General features: G+C 38.4%; 1 protein-coding gene and 1 long non-coding RNA gene across 3 annotated transcripts; one reads left to right on the forward strand and one right to left on the reverse strand.

The window, feature by feature from the left end:
• Positions 1 to 1960: 1960 nt before the first annotated feature.
• On the reverse strand, positions 1961 to 13314 carry LOC124257989. 2 transcript variants are annotated; one of them, XR_006893476.1, is made up of 6 exons: positions 12769 to 12874; positions 11894 to 11970; positions 10333 to 10389; positions 9639 to 9736; positions 8869 to 8962; positions 1961 to 3528 (listed from the first exon to the last, which is right to left on the reverse strand). XR_006893476.1 is itself a non-coding variant. In XM_046692068.1 (6 exons), the coding sequence occupies exons 1-6, from the start codon at positions 13219 to 13221 to the stop codon at positions 3289 to 3291; spliced, it is 630 nt and encodes a 209-aa protein (XP_046548024.1). In that variant the 5' UTR covers positions 13222 to 13314; the 3' UTR covers positions 1961 to 3288. The 2 variants fall into 2 exon arrangements, 1 of the variants encoding a protein (XP_046548024.1); XM_046692068.1 differs by lacking the exon at positions 12769 to 12874 and adding an exon at positions 13158 to 13314.
• LOC124257993 lies at positions 7204 to 16672 on the forward strand. Its single transcript, XR_006893478.1, has 5 exons — positions 7204 to 7432; positions 7614 to 8215; positions 8456 to 8696; positions 13430 to 13432; positions 16662 to 16672. It is a non-coding gene; the product is annotated as an uncharacterized LOC124257993 (long non-coding RNA).
• Positions 16673 to 18692: the final 2020 nt, after the last annotated feature.

Here is an 18692-nt window from a genome sequence, read left to right on the forward strand (position 1 = left end):
TTTGCTCCCAAAATGTCCGAACTATCATCTCCAGAGCTTTCCCAATTTCCATACTTTGTGTCCAGGAACTACTCTGCACACAGTGCCTAAACGTGCCTTCGATATCCGCCATGCTGAGTGCTACTTATGAGCCAAAGTTCTCTTCAAAAACCTTCCAAGTCTTCTTCACGATTTTTTTCAAAAGCAAACTTACCAGGGAGGTCCTGAACAAAAAGCTACTTTCGAAAGGTCGTAAATCTATGTTAAAGTATGGGAGTTACGATCATCCTAGCTCTACGATCGTTTTGTGAAACGTGGACATGGACACTAACACCTATAACTCTGAAACAAGCAGTCCGATTTCGATCACAATTTGCCTGTGAATGTAAGCTATCAGTATCGACTATACGTACCATTTGCAGTAATACAACTTCAAACACAAAGGAGAGACAAGTAATATTCTATTTTGCTCACTACAGTTCTTAGTCTTCATAGGTTCTCTACAGAGCACAATGAAAATTGGCAATACGTATCTCAACAGTTTGCTGACCATTTTTTGTTCCATTGAGCATGTTAAATGTATCACCGTTTGGTGGTTAGATACATAAAGGGTAAACTGAGTTAGCTGAGGGAAGCGTCATTGTAAATCTACCAACAATCCCCATTCAACTGCTTTCTGGCAGTGCCCACAAATCAATGTACTTCTGGCGACAATTCGGTCTTCTGCAGGTTGTATTAAAACTTTATAGGTGACCTGTTTCCATGTGTTAGGTGTACTTCCACTCCCAGTATTCCCAGTATAGTTTCTTGCTCTAGAGTCACAGCTTCAGTTGCGAAAGCGTGAGACAGCGTAATGGACTTGCATAAAGACTATCGAAATAACTTACTTGCTGTGGATTCACAGGATCAGTTGCTACTGCCTGAGAGATACAGTGTAATTGATATTAATACAGTCCCAACAGTCTACATAGTATGAGGTGGACCTCTCGGCAGCAACGTAAGGTCTAGTCACGACGTAAGGTCTTTTCTCACACTATCGCTTCTCCAGGCAACAGCTGTCGATAGTGGCGGTTGAGTTTGCGCCAGTTGTCAAACGGACAAAAGAATTACGTCCCTTTACAATATCTCACTGACATCTTAAAGTATAGAAACGTAGTCGTTCTAACATTTTATTAGCCATTTATAAGACATTAAACTTTACGTTGTTGACATTGGCGGATCCAACCACCTCACTCTCACTCTCACACTCACTCACACACACACACACACACACACACACACACACACACACACACACACACACACACACACACACACACACACACACACACACACACACACACACACACACACCTCTTTCAAAATTCCTGGATCCACCCATGGTTGACATATACTTTGAACCAGAATTTTGACCAGATTTAAGATTTCTATTGTATCTTTACATAACTCTATGGAGTTTGCTTGAAATAATGTTCGACCGGTAGAGGGCGCGAAAGTCGATTTAATGCAACGTTGCATTAATTAATTCGAACTTGTTAATTAATATTGTAATCTAAATACGTATACGTAATTATTGTTAGAACAAATTATATGTTAGCCTCCCTGAGAGATAGCATTATTGAGAGAAATGCATTATTTACTTTTAGAGAAGTGTGGTCCGATATAGTGACTTTAAGTATGCCGAGTCAACTGCAAGACAACTGCTTGGTCCGAGCCAATAAAATTGACCCACAGTGTGTTGTTAAACAGACAGACAGACACACAGACAGATTATTTATTAAAGTCTCACCTCAAGTTTTTACATAAAATACATGTGGTATAGAGTACAAACGTTTAAAAGGTGAGACTATGATTACAAAAAATAGATATACTTCTGTAATTCTTAAACGCTTTTCTTTACTTACAAGTATCAGAATCTCTGAACAGTCGTAATTCCAATTATGCAACTGGATTTTCCGGTTCATTCATCACTTGATTGTCACATCTTGATTTTCACATCTATTCTTCCTTTACACCAAATGGAATCTGTTCCTCAGGATAGTCAAGATTGGATATTCTCAGCACTTAAGTTCTATGTTTGACATAAGGAAGCATCCTTAAAATAGCTGAAATGCTCCCATTAGCTGCACTTCAATGGACGGGGGTCTGATGTAAATCAAAAGAATGTCCAAGGTAATTTTTGCATATATTCTTGAAAATAGATCACTGGAAACGTTTGTTTCGTTGTTTAAGATAGACTTACATTTGAATTCATATCATGTGAATCACATTGAACCTTGCACCTTTTTTCAGCTAAGGTCACGATATTTTCTGTTTTCCTGAATGTTTGAACAAAGGGTTCTTCTGTTTTGAGGTTCATTTTCCCAAGTGATATTCATAAATTTAAGACAGTATGCTTTGTAATGAATTAATCCAAACTTCCCGGACTTCCGGTACTTCCAGATTTTGACTAGCACCATAAATACAGTGGAAGCCCTCCAAACCGGCATTCTTTGGGACCGGCAATACATGCCAGGATAGAGGTTTAGAGAACTGTTCCCTTTTCAACCTGAATATAATCTTCCGTGTGCCGTTAAATACGACTGAACAACGTGTTGAAAGTCTTCACATTCTTCTTTCATCAGTATGTCCAAACCTGAGGTGATGTCATCCATTCAGTTAGTGCAAATGCCAAGGTTGCAATGGAACCTCAACCTTCTTAAAAGTTCAGAACTGTCTCCAAAGTCGCAAGTGTCATGATCCAAAACCAGTACACAATGGTTTGTATCTAAGCTAGGACGATGATAATTCCTGGTTAAAGTAAATGAAGGAACACTTTCCATTACTGGAAGTGACAGGATCCATACAAGATTCAGGAAGTTCTTAATGGCTAATTAAGTTCTTTAGAGCTAAAGCAAGAAAAGAGCATGGAGCCATAAATTGCTGCTTGTGCCTATTTGTCTTCCATTGTCACTTTGCCGATAATCTTATATTAGACAATATATGTATCATCTGAACGAAAACTGTGAGAATATGTTAACATAATATGAATTAAGTGCACTACAAAGCACAAAATGTTAATGACTTTAAACGATAAACACTACCCACCCCGCCCCTAAATATTGCAGAATACGGTTTATCAGAAAAAGGGTATCTATGAAAATAATGTTAATTTTAAACATTAACATCTGTACAAACGAGTGGTAACAAATACAGCAGCTAGTTTTTGGTTATAACTGTCATATTGGCCGAGTGTAAAAACAGTCGGCTACACAAAAAGGTATTCTTCCCCACTGCCTAGCAAGCAACGTTTTTGACGATGTCGTGGTATTAGCTATAGGGCGGAGGTTCGTCATTGTATTGGGGCGTAGGCGGGTCATGGTGTTGTGGCAGAGGTGGGTCCGAGGGTGTCACGTAGCCTCCTTCGGGTGTCATGTATGTCATGTAGGCTCCGTCAGGTGGCAAGTAGGTGCCCTGGGGTGTCACATACTGGGGGGTCACGTGTCTGGTGCTGCTCATTTCTACAGTAGCAATTTGGGGCACTTGTTGAGTTGGTATGGGTGACGGATCCTGAAAGGGTAATGGTTGGTAAAACTTATTTTGTTTGATATAATCCGGAATCATCATTTTGCAAGCAAACTTCCCAACCCTCACCAAGAAAACCCGAAAGGTTAGAGAAGCATTTATGGAAACTACAACTGAAGAACAAACGATTTCAGTGTATAAAAGTTTTGTCAAATATGTATTTCAAACCTTTTGTTTTGTTACTGTTAAGGAATATTATGAGAAACGCAATTATTATTTATTAAAAGCTTCCAGATTATATGTTACTGGTAGCGTCAAGTCGTTGGTGTCTTCGTGTATAATCATTATTTTTCTCCCCATGGGTACAACGTGTTAAGCCCATTTTGGCTGTCGCCTTTCGTGATGCTGCTGAAATATTGCTGAAGGCGCTATGAAACATACCCACTCACTAAGTCCGCAGCTTTACTGATAGAAACGCATTACGTTGGACCAGTAAGTGGCTTAAAATATACGTCCGTACTATTGCCATATCATTATGTCGCATATGAGTTTATTATATATACCTAGAAAATAATAAAGTACAGCTTTCAATGCATTTCAAAGTGTATGAATAATTGTTTAAAAAGTTGTTGTTTGTTTGTTCGTTTGCTTGTTTGTTTAACTTCTTACTGAGAAATGCTCCAGCTATATGGCGGCGGTCTGTAAATAGTATAAACACCTGAGTTCATTGGTGCAAATTTCTATACGAAAAGCGGCCCATTTGTTTACTTGCAAAATAAAGTTGCTTTCTGTAAAATACGCTCCCTTCTTGAGACCGAAAGATCTGTTCGTGAAATAGGGACATTTAAAAAAAGGAGACTGATGTCATAATTATGTTGACTGAGTGAGGAAATCTGGTTGTTTAACGCTTCTTTGGACTGTATTCCAGATGTATAACATGTACATCTTTAACAAACACGGGGTATGTTCCAGGGGAGCTAACTCTTTCGTACTTGTTAAAGGTCCGGGTTAGAATGTATCTTCAGCAACCAATGCTTGTCGTAAGCGGCGACTAACGGGGTCGGGTGGGCAGGCTCGCTGGCTTGGTTGACAGATGTCATCGGTTTCCAATTGCGCAGATGCTCATGCTCGCCGCCATATATCTGGAATATTGCTGAGTAAAACTAAACTCACTCACTACCTCTTTGGCGGAACCCATGAACACGGGTATATTCCAGGGGAGCTAACTCTTTCCTACTTATATCATTTACCGCTTTGGCGGAACCCATGAACACGGGTATGTTCCAGGGGCATATATACCAAGGGAAGCTACCTCTTTCGTACTTTTATCATTTACCGCTTTAGCAAAAACCATGAACACGGATATGTTCCAGGGGCATACCAAGGGAAGCTAAATCTTTGGTGCATATATCATTTACCACTTGGCAAAAACCATGAACACGGATATGTTCCATAGGAGCTAACCCTTTACTGTTTCCCTGGAGGTCAGGGGTCACAATCAGCCAGTCGAATAGCTTGAATATGTGTACACTGTGCAACATCAGACAACTGGGCACTGACATGACAGGTGTAATGGTAGATACTGTTATGTGAGATATGATGTTGTCGGTAGGGCTTCCACGGGTACTCGAGTACTCGAGGACGAGTCGGGTTTAGCTGGACTCGAGTCCATTTTCTCTGACTCGAGGACTCGAAAAGGGCAGATAACTCGAGTTATTGGGTAACGTTGACAGAGTGTCTGTGTGCCATGTGCTAAGCATGAGCGGCCGTTGACTTTTTATATTAAGATAAGATATAACTTTATTATCCCGGAGGAAATTCTTATACATTGAAACTGTCTCAAAATGAATACATGTATATGCACAATTCACAAAAATATACACAATAATTACATACACAAAACGAAAGCTATTTACAGAATAAAACTGACATGATATTATTCAATTAACCACATAGGTAAAGAGACTAAATAATTCTAGTTGTAATCACATGATGATGATTCAAAATATTTGTTGCATTCACGAATACTTGACGGTATGAAAGACTGTCGAGCTCTGTTTGCTTTGAGGGAAGGTAATCGACAGCAACGTCCAGAAGGAAGTAGTTCAAAATGGTGAGATCAAACATGTTAACTATCAAATCTAATTTTAGTTGCCTTTTTGACAATCTGGCGCTCATAGATAAAGGGAATATACTCGAAAGACACTTTTGTTGCGATCAGACAGGCCCTATACCAACATAGAAAATTGTAGGTCAACACACTTTGAATAAAGGTTTGATAAAAAACTGTCATTACGGTTTTGTCAATGTCTTGACGATAATAATGTTCAGAATCAGAAATTAGGCCAGTAACAGTGGCGTCATCTGCGAATTTCACAGTAAACAAGTCATTTATTGACAAGTAACAGTCATTGGTATACAAAACGAAAAGTACGGATGAAGGAACACAGCCCCGTGGAGCTCCAGTAGAGGTTGAGAAAAAAGAAGATTGATAGCCATTGACACTGACATACTGAGTTCTATGTACCCTGAATTCTTTAACCCATCTGATAATGTTTTCATTAACACCTAGATTACATAGTTTACTCCTCACACGGTGTGGCTGTATGGTATTAGTTGTTACAAGTCTGCAGATGAGAGTAAATTTTATACATCGTTTGAGATTTCACTTCTTAAAATGATCTTGACAATTGATAGACATGGAGAAAGATAAAAAATCAAATGGATGGGCGTATCTTTTTCCTTTTTTTCTTTACCATTTTTTACTTGTTTAAAGGTACAGTACATGTGGTCAACGTATGACATTGATAGGTACAATTGTGCTGATATACAAGATTACAAAAGCAATCAATGATATTTCTATAAAAAAGTCTCAAATGGCATCAGATACCATGATGCCATATGTATGTATGTATGTATGTATGTATGTATGTATGTATGTATGTATGTATGTATGTATGTATGTATGTATGTATGTATGTATGTATGTATGTATGTATGTATGTATGTATGTATGTATGTATGTATGTATGTATGTATGTAGATACGTATGTATGTAGATACGTATGAACGTACAGGTGGATATGCATTCAATTTGTGTCTATATGAAATAAGGATGACAGACAAAATCATTATAGTGCTGAATGAGTGTATGTAGAGATGACCAAAAGGAGAAAAAATTGTCAACACCACATGAGGAGGAATAAACATATCTTGTAATGTCATAATACTTAATTATCTCCCTTTTCCCATGACTGATAAAGGGTACAGTTGAATTTCTGCTGTGTCTAAAGATAACTTGCTTTACAACAAGTATTATCGCATTAATTGGGTTATTATTTTTTCCTCTAATTCCAAGTTAGACATTCTGTTATATGAAATATAACGGAATATTCAAGTCAGTTAGGATGGGCGTATCTTGATCTGGAAAGTGGAAAGAGCAAAATAACCAAATGCCGCCTGTGCGGTATATCACTGCCTTATTCAAGCTGTACAACCAGCACGATGAAGAAAAACATTTGTCAAGTAAACATCCCAATGACCAATAGGAAATGTTAGTCACATCACGATATGAAGTCGGAATGAAGTAAGTGTTCACTTGTGTGATCGGACCACATGTCATGCCAGTTACGCTATCGTTTGCTTGAAAGGGATGAATTTCGAGTACTCTGGTCCGAGTCAAGTCTCACCCCTCGAGTACTCGTTGGACACGTGCACATTGTCAGAACTGATTAAGACAAGGATGATAATGAGGTAGGGGATAATGACATACATGATAATGTTGTTTGTGATAGTGACAGGATGATAGTTTTGAATGTGATAATGACCGGTATGATAAAGGTGGTAGTAATAGTGACAGATATGATTTTGTTGGATGTAATAATTACAGGTATGATAATGTTGGATGTAATAATTACAGGTATGATAGGGTTGGATGTAATAATTACAGGTATGATAATGTTGGATGTAATAATAATAGGTATGATATGTTGGATGTAGTTATGACAGATATGATAACGTTCGATGTAGTAATGACAGGTATGGTAATGTTGGATGTGTTTATGACAGGTATAAAAAAATGTTCGATGTAATAATTACAGGTATGAAAATCTTGGATGTAGTAATGACAGGTATGATAATGTTGGATGTGGTTATGACAGGTATGAAAATGGTGGATGTAATAATAACAGGTATGATAATGTTGGATGTAATAATAACAGGTATGATTATGTTGGATGTGGTTATGACAGGTATGAAAATGTTGGATGTAGTAATGACAGGTATGGTAACGTTGGATGTGGTTATGGCAGGTATAAACAAATGTTCGATGTAATAATAACAGGTATGATGATGTTTGATGTAATAATGGCAGGTATGATAATGTTGGATGTGGTAATAACAGGTATGATAATGTTGGATGTGGTTATGAAAGGTATGAAGATGTTGGATGTAGTAATGACAGGTATGGTAATGTTGGATGAGGTAATTACAGATATGATCATTTTGGATGTAATAATTACAGGTATGATGATTTTGGATGTAATGATTACAGATATAATAATGTTAGATGTAATAATAACAGGTATGATAAAGTTAGATGCAATAATTACAGGTATAATAATTTTGGATGTAGTAATGACAGGAATGATAATACTGGATGTGGTAATAACAGGTATGATAATGTTGGATGTAGTAATAACAGGCATGATGATGTTGGATGTGGTAATGACAGGTATGATAATATTGGTTGTAATAATTAAAGGTATGATGATGTTGGATGTAATAATAGCAGGTGTGATAATGTTGGATGTAATAATAGCAGGTGTGATAATGTTGGATGTAATAATTACAGGTATGATAATGTTGGATGTAATAATTACAGATATAATAATGTTGTATGTAATAATAGCAGGTGTGATAATGTTGGATGTAATAATAGCAGGTGTGATAATGTTGGATGTAATAATAGCAGGTATGATAATGTTGGATGTAATAATCACAGGTATGATAATGTTGGATGTAGTTATGACAGATATGATAATGTTGGATGTAATATCTACAGGTATGATAAAGTTGGATGTAATAATAGCAGGTGTGATAATGTTGGATGTAATAATGACAGGTGTGATAATGCTAGATGCTGCAATTACTGCATTTACTTCATTTCATCTTAACAAACTTTCTCTAACCAAGAACACCTTAATCCTTTCTAAGTTTCCTTTCTAACACTTTAATCGCTCCCATGGGTAAGTTCATTATGCCAGACAGGTAAATGCCGTGTGTTGTTTTAACTAATTGTAGGGGTACTGAGATGTAGGGGTAATGGGATACAACCCCGTGTACTATTAAACACCTGATATGCATGTGAAGTCAGGAGTGACGTACCTGGGAAAGGATACCAGACACGATGCAATTGGCCAGTGTGAGCAGGCAGGCATGGATGAGGATGATCATAATGACAATGGCCGTCCAATCACATCTGTCCCGCGCCGATGTTAAATACAGATAATACATATATAATGAATACACAATGCCAATACGAAAGTGGTCAAAAGTAACACAAGTACAGATTCTGAATTTGTAAAGTGTAGTATGAAATATCGCATGTGTTATAGCTGTATAATATACACATCACAATTGTAACGCTGCATGAGAACCAGCCATTCTTCTCCTCCTTGCACACATACGTGTACATTTTATAAACGTTTCGAGATTGTTTGTTTGTCGTGTTTAATGCTTCACTCATCAAGGTTGCAGCTGGATGGTGTTCTGTTAATAATTGTCCCTGGACCAAACTCTCGTATATTTGACATCACCATCGATCTGATATGATGAGGGGCGATGGCGTAGACTGGTGGTTAATGCGTTCGCTCGCCACGCCTTAAATCCGGGTTCGATTCCCAACATGGGTACAATGCAGAAAGCCCATTTAAGTGTCCCCCGCTGTGATATTGCTGGATTATAGCTAATAGCGGCGTAAAACTAACTCATTGATACGATGATATGCCTCAAGCAGGCTGGCCCCGTTAGTTGCGGCACATAAGGCAACCACGGAGTGGTCCAGACAGAAGACAGTATGCTTAATATATATATAAACTGTATATATGTGTATGTATAAATAAAGATTTATTTATGTATTTATGGTACTGTCCTACCTGCTAAAGCAGAGGCCGATGGCGCTGAAGGCAAACAAGTAAGTGACGTAGGCCATCACGCAAAGGGCCAGTATGCTTAACACGAGGTGGGTGATGTACTGGAATGCAATCACATTTATCTGAACTTACTTATGAAATACTTGCAGTTTATTGGCCAAGTCAGTTGTGGAAAAAAGTGACCATTTAACCAGCTACCGCTAGTGCGAAAAGATTCATTGCGTATTGTTAGTCAATTTGAGGACAAAAAGAAGCCCAACTTCCAAAGGGCGTTTTTTTAAAAAAAACTTAGTTTATTTTAGTTAGACAGTTGTTTGCATGTCATATCTAACCTGTTGTATGCATGTCTGAACAGCTGTAATCATTTGGAACAGGTGTATGCATATCTGAACAGTTGCATGCATATTTGAACAGTTGTATTCATATCGGAATCGTTGCATGCATGTCTGAACTATGGTATTCATATCATAACAGTTGTATCTATCTCTGAACAGGTGTATGCATGTCTGATCAGTTGCATGCATATCTAAACAGTACGCATGTACGAAAGTTCTATACATTCAATAACAGCTTATGCATGTCTGAACAGTTGTATGCATGTATGAACAGTTGTATGCATATATGAACAGTTGTATACATGTATGAACAGTTGTGTGCATGTATGAACAGTATTACTAAAACTAAAACTTCCACTTACGAGACCAGTTCTTTTGATCGCAGCAGCAACGATCCCACAAATCCCAGAAGTTATATGCTGAAAGGAAATGTAATGTTTAATAATGTTCAAGGAAATGGAGAACTATACAGGCTGTGGCTTCTATTTTACGTTTGCAGCAATATATTTGTATGCTCGAAAGGTCTGGCAGGCAATGATGCAGGTGATGGTGACTTTGCCCAGAAAATTGGTTAAAGGAAAATGAATGTTCTTTCAATTTTTAATTGCATAAGATAGAAACTCGATATTCTTCAAATAGATTTTAAATACGTAGGCCTAACGTTATTGAGGGATACGACATTTAAGCAAGTAGGCATCCCCAGGAGCAACGAATATCCGTTTCATTTGAAAAACATAACGAAGGAATTTGGCAAATATCGATGATCTGCTCAAAACTAATGTCAAGTACTTGATGTCCTCCCACTGATTTAGATGGTGAGTTGAAATGGGATTTAACGTCGTTCTTAAGAATATTTCGCTCATATGACGATGTGCATGTATGTGTGGCTGCTTGTACAAGCCCAGACTTAAGCTAGTTTTATAGTGCTAATCCACTGAGATACCAAGCCGAAGTTAAGCATGAATACCCCACTCAGACACATTATACTGACTCGGAGCTGACCAGACTTTGTTGTACCTATTAATGGCGAGCGCCAGGCAGAGACCAACAAGAGCTATATTTTAACGTCTTTTGGTATGACGCGACGAGGGTCGGACCCGCAAGCTTCCGCTCTCCGGGCGGACGCTCTAACCTCTACCACTACCGCGGTCCATTTGATTTAGAAGGGCTGAAATATGAACAAGGCTGTGTGATAGGACGATTACATCAGCTGTGTAATAATCAGCTGTTTTGTGTTACGAACATCACAGCATCTCCAGTATTTGGGTTGTACATTTCACAACATTTGAGGTGAAGGTATAACAAGCTTTCCGAAACTGTTATGACAGTGAGTGAGTGAGTTTAGTTTTACTTCGCACTCAGTATTATTCTAGTTATATGGCGTCGGTCTGTATATAATCGAATCTGGACCAGACAATCCAGTGATCAACAGCATGAGCATTGATCCACGCAAAAGGGATTCGATGGCAAGTGTCAACCAGCGAACCTGAACCTGACAACCCGATTTCGTTAGGCCCCTCTTACGACAAGCATGGGTTACTGAAGATCACTTCTAGCCCGGATCTTCAAGGAATCTGTTATGGCAGACGTGAGGAGGATCTTCCACAGTCGACGCATCAATGACCCAAATTTTCCAATTACTCAGTTGTACATTATGAATTTCTACCCCAAAATGAAAATTGATATGATTTGAAAATTAATTTAGTGAAATAATAAAATTGTCCCTATTTCCACTTCTGCTTACGTTTTATGCCGATACTTTACGTGTATTTGCGTGTATTTGGGATGGAAGGGGAAAATACGCGAGTACATGGCACCAGTTAGATTTATAGCTGGAATCAGACAATGGTCAATATTGTTAGCAGAGCTTCTTCATGGATATGGAAAGGTTTAACCAAATGTTTATCCTCTTGAAATACTTACCGCAAAGCAATAGCCCCATACATGGGTCGAAAAGTTGGCGATGCGGAAAGAACCCGTCAATGCAGCATAGATAATTCCTGGAATACATCAGTATTATCCTGATAATTCTGGCTCATGGAACCAAGTATAACTGGGGCGGTGGGGTAGCCTAGTGGTTAGAGCGTTAGCTCGTCACGCCAAAACCCGGGTTCGACTCCCCACATGGGTACAATCTATGAATCACATTCCTACTGGTGTTCCTCATGTGTTAATACTTATATATATGAAAATCATGTGCAAATATCATGCATGTGAACAGCTGCGTTTTGGTGTGACGTTTTGATAAGAATTCGCAAATTTTCACTGAGGTTCATCATCATTTATTGAACTCAAGACAATAATTTTTTCAATGATACGAATTTGTTTTACAATACTTCAGTTCATATGTAAACAGTACCTTTAAACAGTATGGAATATTTAGCAAAATTTAGTTTAGAACAATTGTCTGAAGTGAGTGGCTATATTTACACTAGTGAGTCGACACCTTTGATGGGAAGTATATGATATTATAGTGAGATAGTGCTAAGCATAGTATTAGCACGTTAGTTGGTTGGTTGCTTAACGCTGACCTTCCAGCTATATGGCGGTGGCCTGTACATAATCGAGTCTGGGCCAGACAATCCAGTGATTAACATTAGCAAGTAGGAATTTTAGCATCGAAATTTGATCATTAGACATTTACATCAACAGAGACGGATATTTAACAGACAATTGACAACCAATTGTTTTGGACATCGAGACGGGGCCTGACAAGACAAACACCTTGCATGAAGCCAGTTTTATAAATTAGCAGATATTTTGTCTCAGCTGCCTGGAGCAAAACCTTTTCCACGTACTTGCAGAGACATCGAGACACTATGTGTTCTTGACACACCACCCCTTCAACACTTTTGACTGGTGATTATTAGAAGTGGCCATATTGCTCGCCGGAAGTAAGGTCACACTGTTTTCACAACAAAAGAGTACACAAGGGAGGTAATAATTCAGGGGAGGTAAGACCCTTATTAAAAAGGACTATAACACCCCTATAACACCCCAACTCGCATCCACAAACGTGAATAGTATATCTCTTCCTCTTAACGAGAAGTGAACTTGCTAAGCCTTCAGATCATAAGAATGTACGCTGTTCTGGAACGTACTTTATCGAGTTAACCCAATATATGTGTGTGGTCTCTGTTACAAGAGAACGATCTGAAAGTATTTCTAAAGTTTAAAAGTCGCTTACCACACAAAATAACAACTCCAGAAATGACCCCGTTTGCCACGTTCAATCTTTGCCTCCGCTCCATGGTGTCACTGTCCCACGTCGCAGTAGATCAGTAACCCAGTTTTAGTGACAACCAGTTCTCAAAATACAGCTATCAACTACGCTATTTCGTTCCACGTGACTGAGCAGATCTCACGTGATGAATTTTTTATCCGAAATATTTCTATAGCTATTGTGCAATATAAACTAACACCATGAACGACAACTCTTTATGTAATACTATGGAACAGTTTGTTTACATGTTGTTTAACGCCGCACTCAAAGAAATGAGTGAGTTTAGTTTTACGCTGCACTCAACTTTATTCCAGGGTTAAGCTATACGGCGGCACTCTGTAAATAATCGAGTCTGGACCAGATAATACAGTGATCAAAGGTTTGAACATCGATCTACGCAACCGGGGTATGTGTCAACCAAGTCAGCGAGCCCTCCACCCGACAGGCATGGGCTACTGAAGATCAATTCTAACCCGGATCTTCACGGGTTCAATATCAAATGCACTCAAGGGATTCGACGCCATGCATCAACCACCCGATCCGGTTCCTTGGCAAAGGATGGCAATAAGAGGGAGGGAATGAAAACATTTATACAGTTTTACTTTTAAAATAGATCAGTTATAAGCAGTGTGCAAAATAGCCACTGGCCCGCTAGCCAGTGGCCAGTGACTGTGAGATGTTCTGGCCCGACTGTCTAGTGAATTTTCACGGGGTCATTTTGTAAACATATCACTCTCCGACTTGTTTAGTTAAAAATACAAGATTATGACCTGATAAAAATTTTCATCATATTAGCAGCTTAATATGTAACCCGTTTCATGCCGACAATGTCGTATTCTATTTATCTATATCTATGTTTGTAATCTTTTGCTTGATTGTACATTCACATTTCGGGCTAGTGAATTATTTTGTGGGCCAGTAGCTTTCAGGCATAGTTAGGCACGACTGGCTAGCAAAATGAGGAGACTATTTCGCACACTTGTTATAAGTTTAAACATTATGGTACATTATTGTTAGAACATGACAAAACTGGGGCGGTGTGATAACATTCATTCCTAAGACCAGTCTCCAATACAGTTTGTCTGAACACCATCACATAATTTCCAGATGTCCGGGAATGTCAAATAACAGGTGAACATTTCTCACGACACAAAATTACTCAAGTGTATTAAATGTTCAAGTAACAAGAGCCTGTCTCTACATCCGGGTTGACAAAATGGGTCGTGAAGTTCAAAATAGTCATATATTCACTTGTGAATATTGTGCTGTAAGCGAGGAAACCTGCCCATGTGGAAAGGTTGTATTTATCGTAGTCGAGAGACAGTCTGAAGATTGAAACAAACGATAACGTTTATCATAATTGTATGGTTGGATCCAACCTGATATCCTACCACCAGTAAAGAATAATAGAATACACAATGTACCCCCCACCATCTCTACTGCAGTTGTTCTCAGTAAGAACATGCACTGAACGGACCAGATTTAGGAGTGATTTCTGTCAAAATCAAATAAAGTTTATGTTTCAAATCTTTAAAGGGCATTTAGAAGTGGAATACATAAGAAAAGCAAGATTTGTGGATATCCACTTCTTTATTGTGAATAACACCACGTTTCGGAGTGTATGCTTGCTCCTTCATAAGGGAACACCACATCATGGCAGTGTCCCTTTATTTTTCAGATTTCCTCCCACACTGCTATTTAAAGCTGGTAATGAAAACTGGAAAATATTAAAGGAACACTTCAATATTCATGGTTCAACATTGTTAAGCTTGTCATACATGTTAGTTAAGGCAATATGAGTTCCTTCTGTGAACTCTTTAATCCTATGACTTGTTGAGCTGATTCTAGGAGCATACCAAAATTGGTGCTCATATGGCCAGCCATACCCTGACAGCCTGCAGGTGGCGTCATTATAGCATGGTTGTGTTTGGACCCTCTAGACTTCTCATGAAGAATTTTGCATTGATGAAATACTTGTCCACATCATATGTACAACTTCATACTCTTGAATCTTTACATAACACATTTAGTACGATTCACTTAACGTTTGTTCTATTGAAAAATTGAAAGAGCAAGTGTTTCACAGCGCAATTTAGAACAAATTTACTGTAACACTAGAAACTTCAGCATCAAGGACAAGGAAAACAGGACACTTGATCAGCGGTATATAGCATTATATAGGGTGCACATTCAACCAATTTAAAAGACATATGCGTGTATACATACACATGCTATCCTTCTGGGAAAGAGACAGCTAGCATAAATACAACAGATATACAAGCAGTTTCATGGTGATTGAAGCTTTGAATGCTTGTCCCCACCTAAAGTAAGGTCAATGGTTAGTTTCCATCAAGCAAAATCTGCCACAAAGAATACAATTTTTTAAATTCCAAGTTTATTCTCTTAAATGTTTTCTTTAACTTTCAAACATTCCACATTAGGAACTGTTCATAATTTATGGCTAGGGGGTGATGATGATTTTGAGGGGGGAGGGGGTCACCTATTTTGCTCAGGGGCTGGGGGTGGGAGTGGTCATCAATATTGTACGCATGTACTAGGAGGGGTCAATAATTATGGGAGGGGGTATCATCGATAATGGTCATGACAGGCAGGGGAAGGGGGTCACTTTTTTTGTGCATAAATCTTAGGGGGCTTCATTCACATTGAACATGCTCCTACATTTAAGTTATCATAACCGCCCACCCCCAGCCCTCTCCAAACCATAAATTATGAGCAGTCCCTTCTAATAAAATATCAATCTATCACTAAAGACACAGCTGGTGATTGTCTATTATATACATGTATAATCTATGCTTCCATCAGAGGCACACGAGGGTGGCCATAAGAGTGCACTTTGTACGGAATCAAACCTATCCTTAAGCGAGACAGGTATATGCATGAGCCATTCGGCTACTCAAGCTCCCCTGATAAGGAAGTAAAACGTGTATATCTGTTGTGATTATGATATCCACTCATGCCCATCTAGGTCATGCAAAAGTACCCAATAGATTTGTCACCCTCAATATTTAGAAGGCTGTGAGGAAAGGGAAGACAATATTATCATACTATTTAGCGATATAGAGAAAAAAGTATCAGTTTGGTACAAGATAAAATTTGAAAATATTATGTAAGTAAACATTTATTCAAACTACATCTGTAAAGTTCTATTTTCATAAATCTTTCTATCACGTCAAAAACACCTAATTACATTCTGAAAAATATATCAAGAATAGCTATCAGTATCTCACTGATCTGGAAAAGGCGTAACAATAATTGGGAGTATATGCTAGGGGACGGTTAGAGGAGGACAATGATGGGTACATACTACAATCAACATTGTCTACAAGCAAAACCTACACGATTGCTGCACAGGGAAGGACACAAGCAGTTGGCATAACTGAGAGGTGTGTTTATGCGTGAGAAGTCATCCCTAACAACTTTCAACAGCGTGTGGCTGACTGCTGACAGGTATACACAACCCGGATCTCTTGGGTCACAGTGACCTGCTGTTGGATGTAGAAATATTGAGACGGAGGGGGAGTTTTAGTTTTATGTCGCTTTTAGCAATATTCCAGCAATTTCACGGCAGTGACACCTGATATGCGCTTTACACGTTGTACACGGGTCTTCAATGTGACGAGCGAACGCTTGAACTACTAGGCTACCCCAACGACCCCGTGAAGAAATATTGAGAAAAGCATCAAAAATATTAATATGTTATAAATAGAGGATATGTCCACCCCAATAACCAGATATGTTCAACATTACTAAACTGGCTAGTTAATGATAAGTATACTACAGCACTTTTGATAGGGATATCGTTTAATCTCTCCATGACAGAAGGGGTGGTGAGATAAATTCCCCAAATGGGTACAACGTGTGAAGCCCATTTCTGATGTCCCCTGTTGTGATACTGCTGGAATATTGCTTAAAGCGGCGTAAAACCATGCTCATCTAATGGTACAAAACTGATTCCAATGTCATGTGTAAGTTTAAAGAAAAATGACAAGTCTCACAATCCCTATCAAAAACTTAAGTGGTGTAGTAATGAGTTTTATTAAACTGCAGGCTTACCAGTCAGTAATTGACAAATTATTCAAAAATCTTGGCAGGAAATATACAGAATTTAGACTTCCAGAGAAACCTACTTTTATACTTTAGAAATCCAAAAGATTTCATACGAGGGAAATACATCAACATATTGCAAAGCTTCATTTTATTATAGTTCTGACATACCCACTGAGCATAAGTTAGCATTCCTTGATTCATCATCCCTGATATGTCTTCCTCCAGCTTTTGTGACCGAATATTTAATGTTTGCCCACTGGGGACACATATTGCTCACAGTAGGATGCCAGCTTCTGGAGAAGGGAGTCTGACAGTGGTCTGGATTTGTGTCAGAGGAATGGACCAGGAGCAGCGACAGTATCAGCAACTGATGCAGTGCAACCTCCTTGCATCCTCCCAGTGTGCAGAAGAAGAATACCTTTACATGACCTGAGTAAAATCTGCATAATATTGAGCAAACATGCAGCTAGGATGTCCCATGAAGTGGAATTATGCATACCGTCAAATGTGTGTATATGAACTACATGAAGTACACGCAAGACCAGTCTGACATGCTGAGCACAACGGTGTCACCAGCACCTTCAGTCATTACTATATCTCTACGAATTTGTCATCATACTTCCAGTGTAAAGGTATCATTATTGCTACCCATCTACACCAAATGGGTTCAGTTTTTCAGAAAATCAAGATGTTATCTATGATCTGGCATTAACATTTTTCATTTACTATTATGTCTGACAATTCTAAACCTCACAATATACAGTGTACAGCATGTTCAGTTCATTATGGTTCAGCATCTGAATCCTACCCACAAATAAGCTCACTTTGTTTCACATTATCACTCTAACTGATGTGCTTTAGCCTTTTAAACTCTAAGCCGAGCGGCAAGACCTTAATATTTGTCATTTGGGGGATTATCTGACATTTTACAATTACATATAATTTACGGACGCCAGTAGCATGCTTAAGAAACTGTTGAGACAATACTTGTAGCGTGTTGATTTCACTTATGTTGGTTCCGGCTAGGGGTGTAACAATAAACATAAGAAAAGGTAGAATTCCTATGACAATACTGACTTTACCATACAATATGTAGTACCATACAGATTTCACAGACCTTAACTACATACTGATTCTAAATTTATTTTCTACTATTCAGGACGTTGTCATGAACCTTGAACTGTATAGTATATGATATGTCCAAAATCTGATGCTAATTTAAAAGGAATTTACTATTGTTACCATACACAAAGCAGTATAAAATTTCTTACTTCTATGGATGGATAGTGTCACCTTTAATAGTCTTGAATACCACATTTGCTGCAAAAAAACACTTCAATTACTTAGAATATTGTCAATGTGAACACTCATTAAAACTGCAGTTTAAATGATAATAATAATAATGTCTATTTATAAAGCCCCTTGTGTTTT

This window comes from Haliotis rubra, unplaced genomic scaffold, assembly GCF_003918875.1.
Source record: "Haliotis rubra isolate DU_JTF1 unplaced genomic scaffold, ASM391887v1 Scf68, whole genome shotgun sequence".
NCBI lineage: Eukaryota > Metazoa > Mollusca > Gastropoda > Lepetellida > Haliotidae > Haliotis > Haliotis rubra.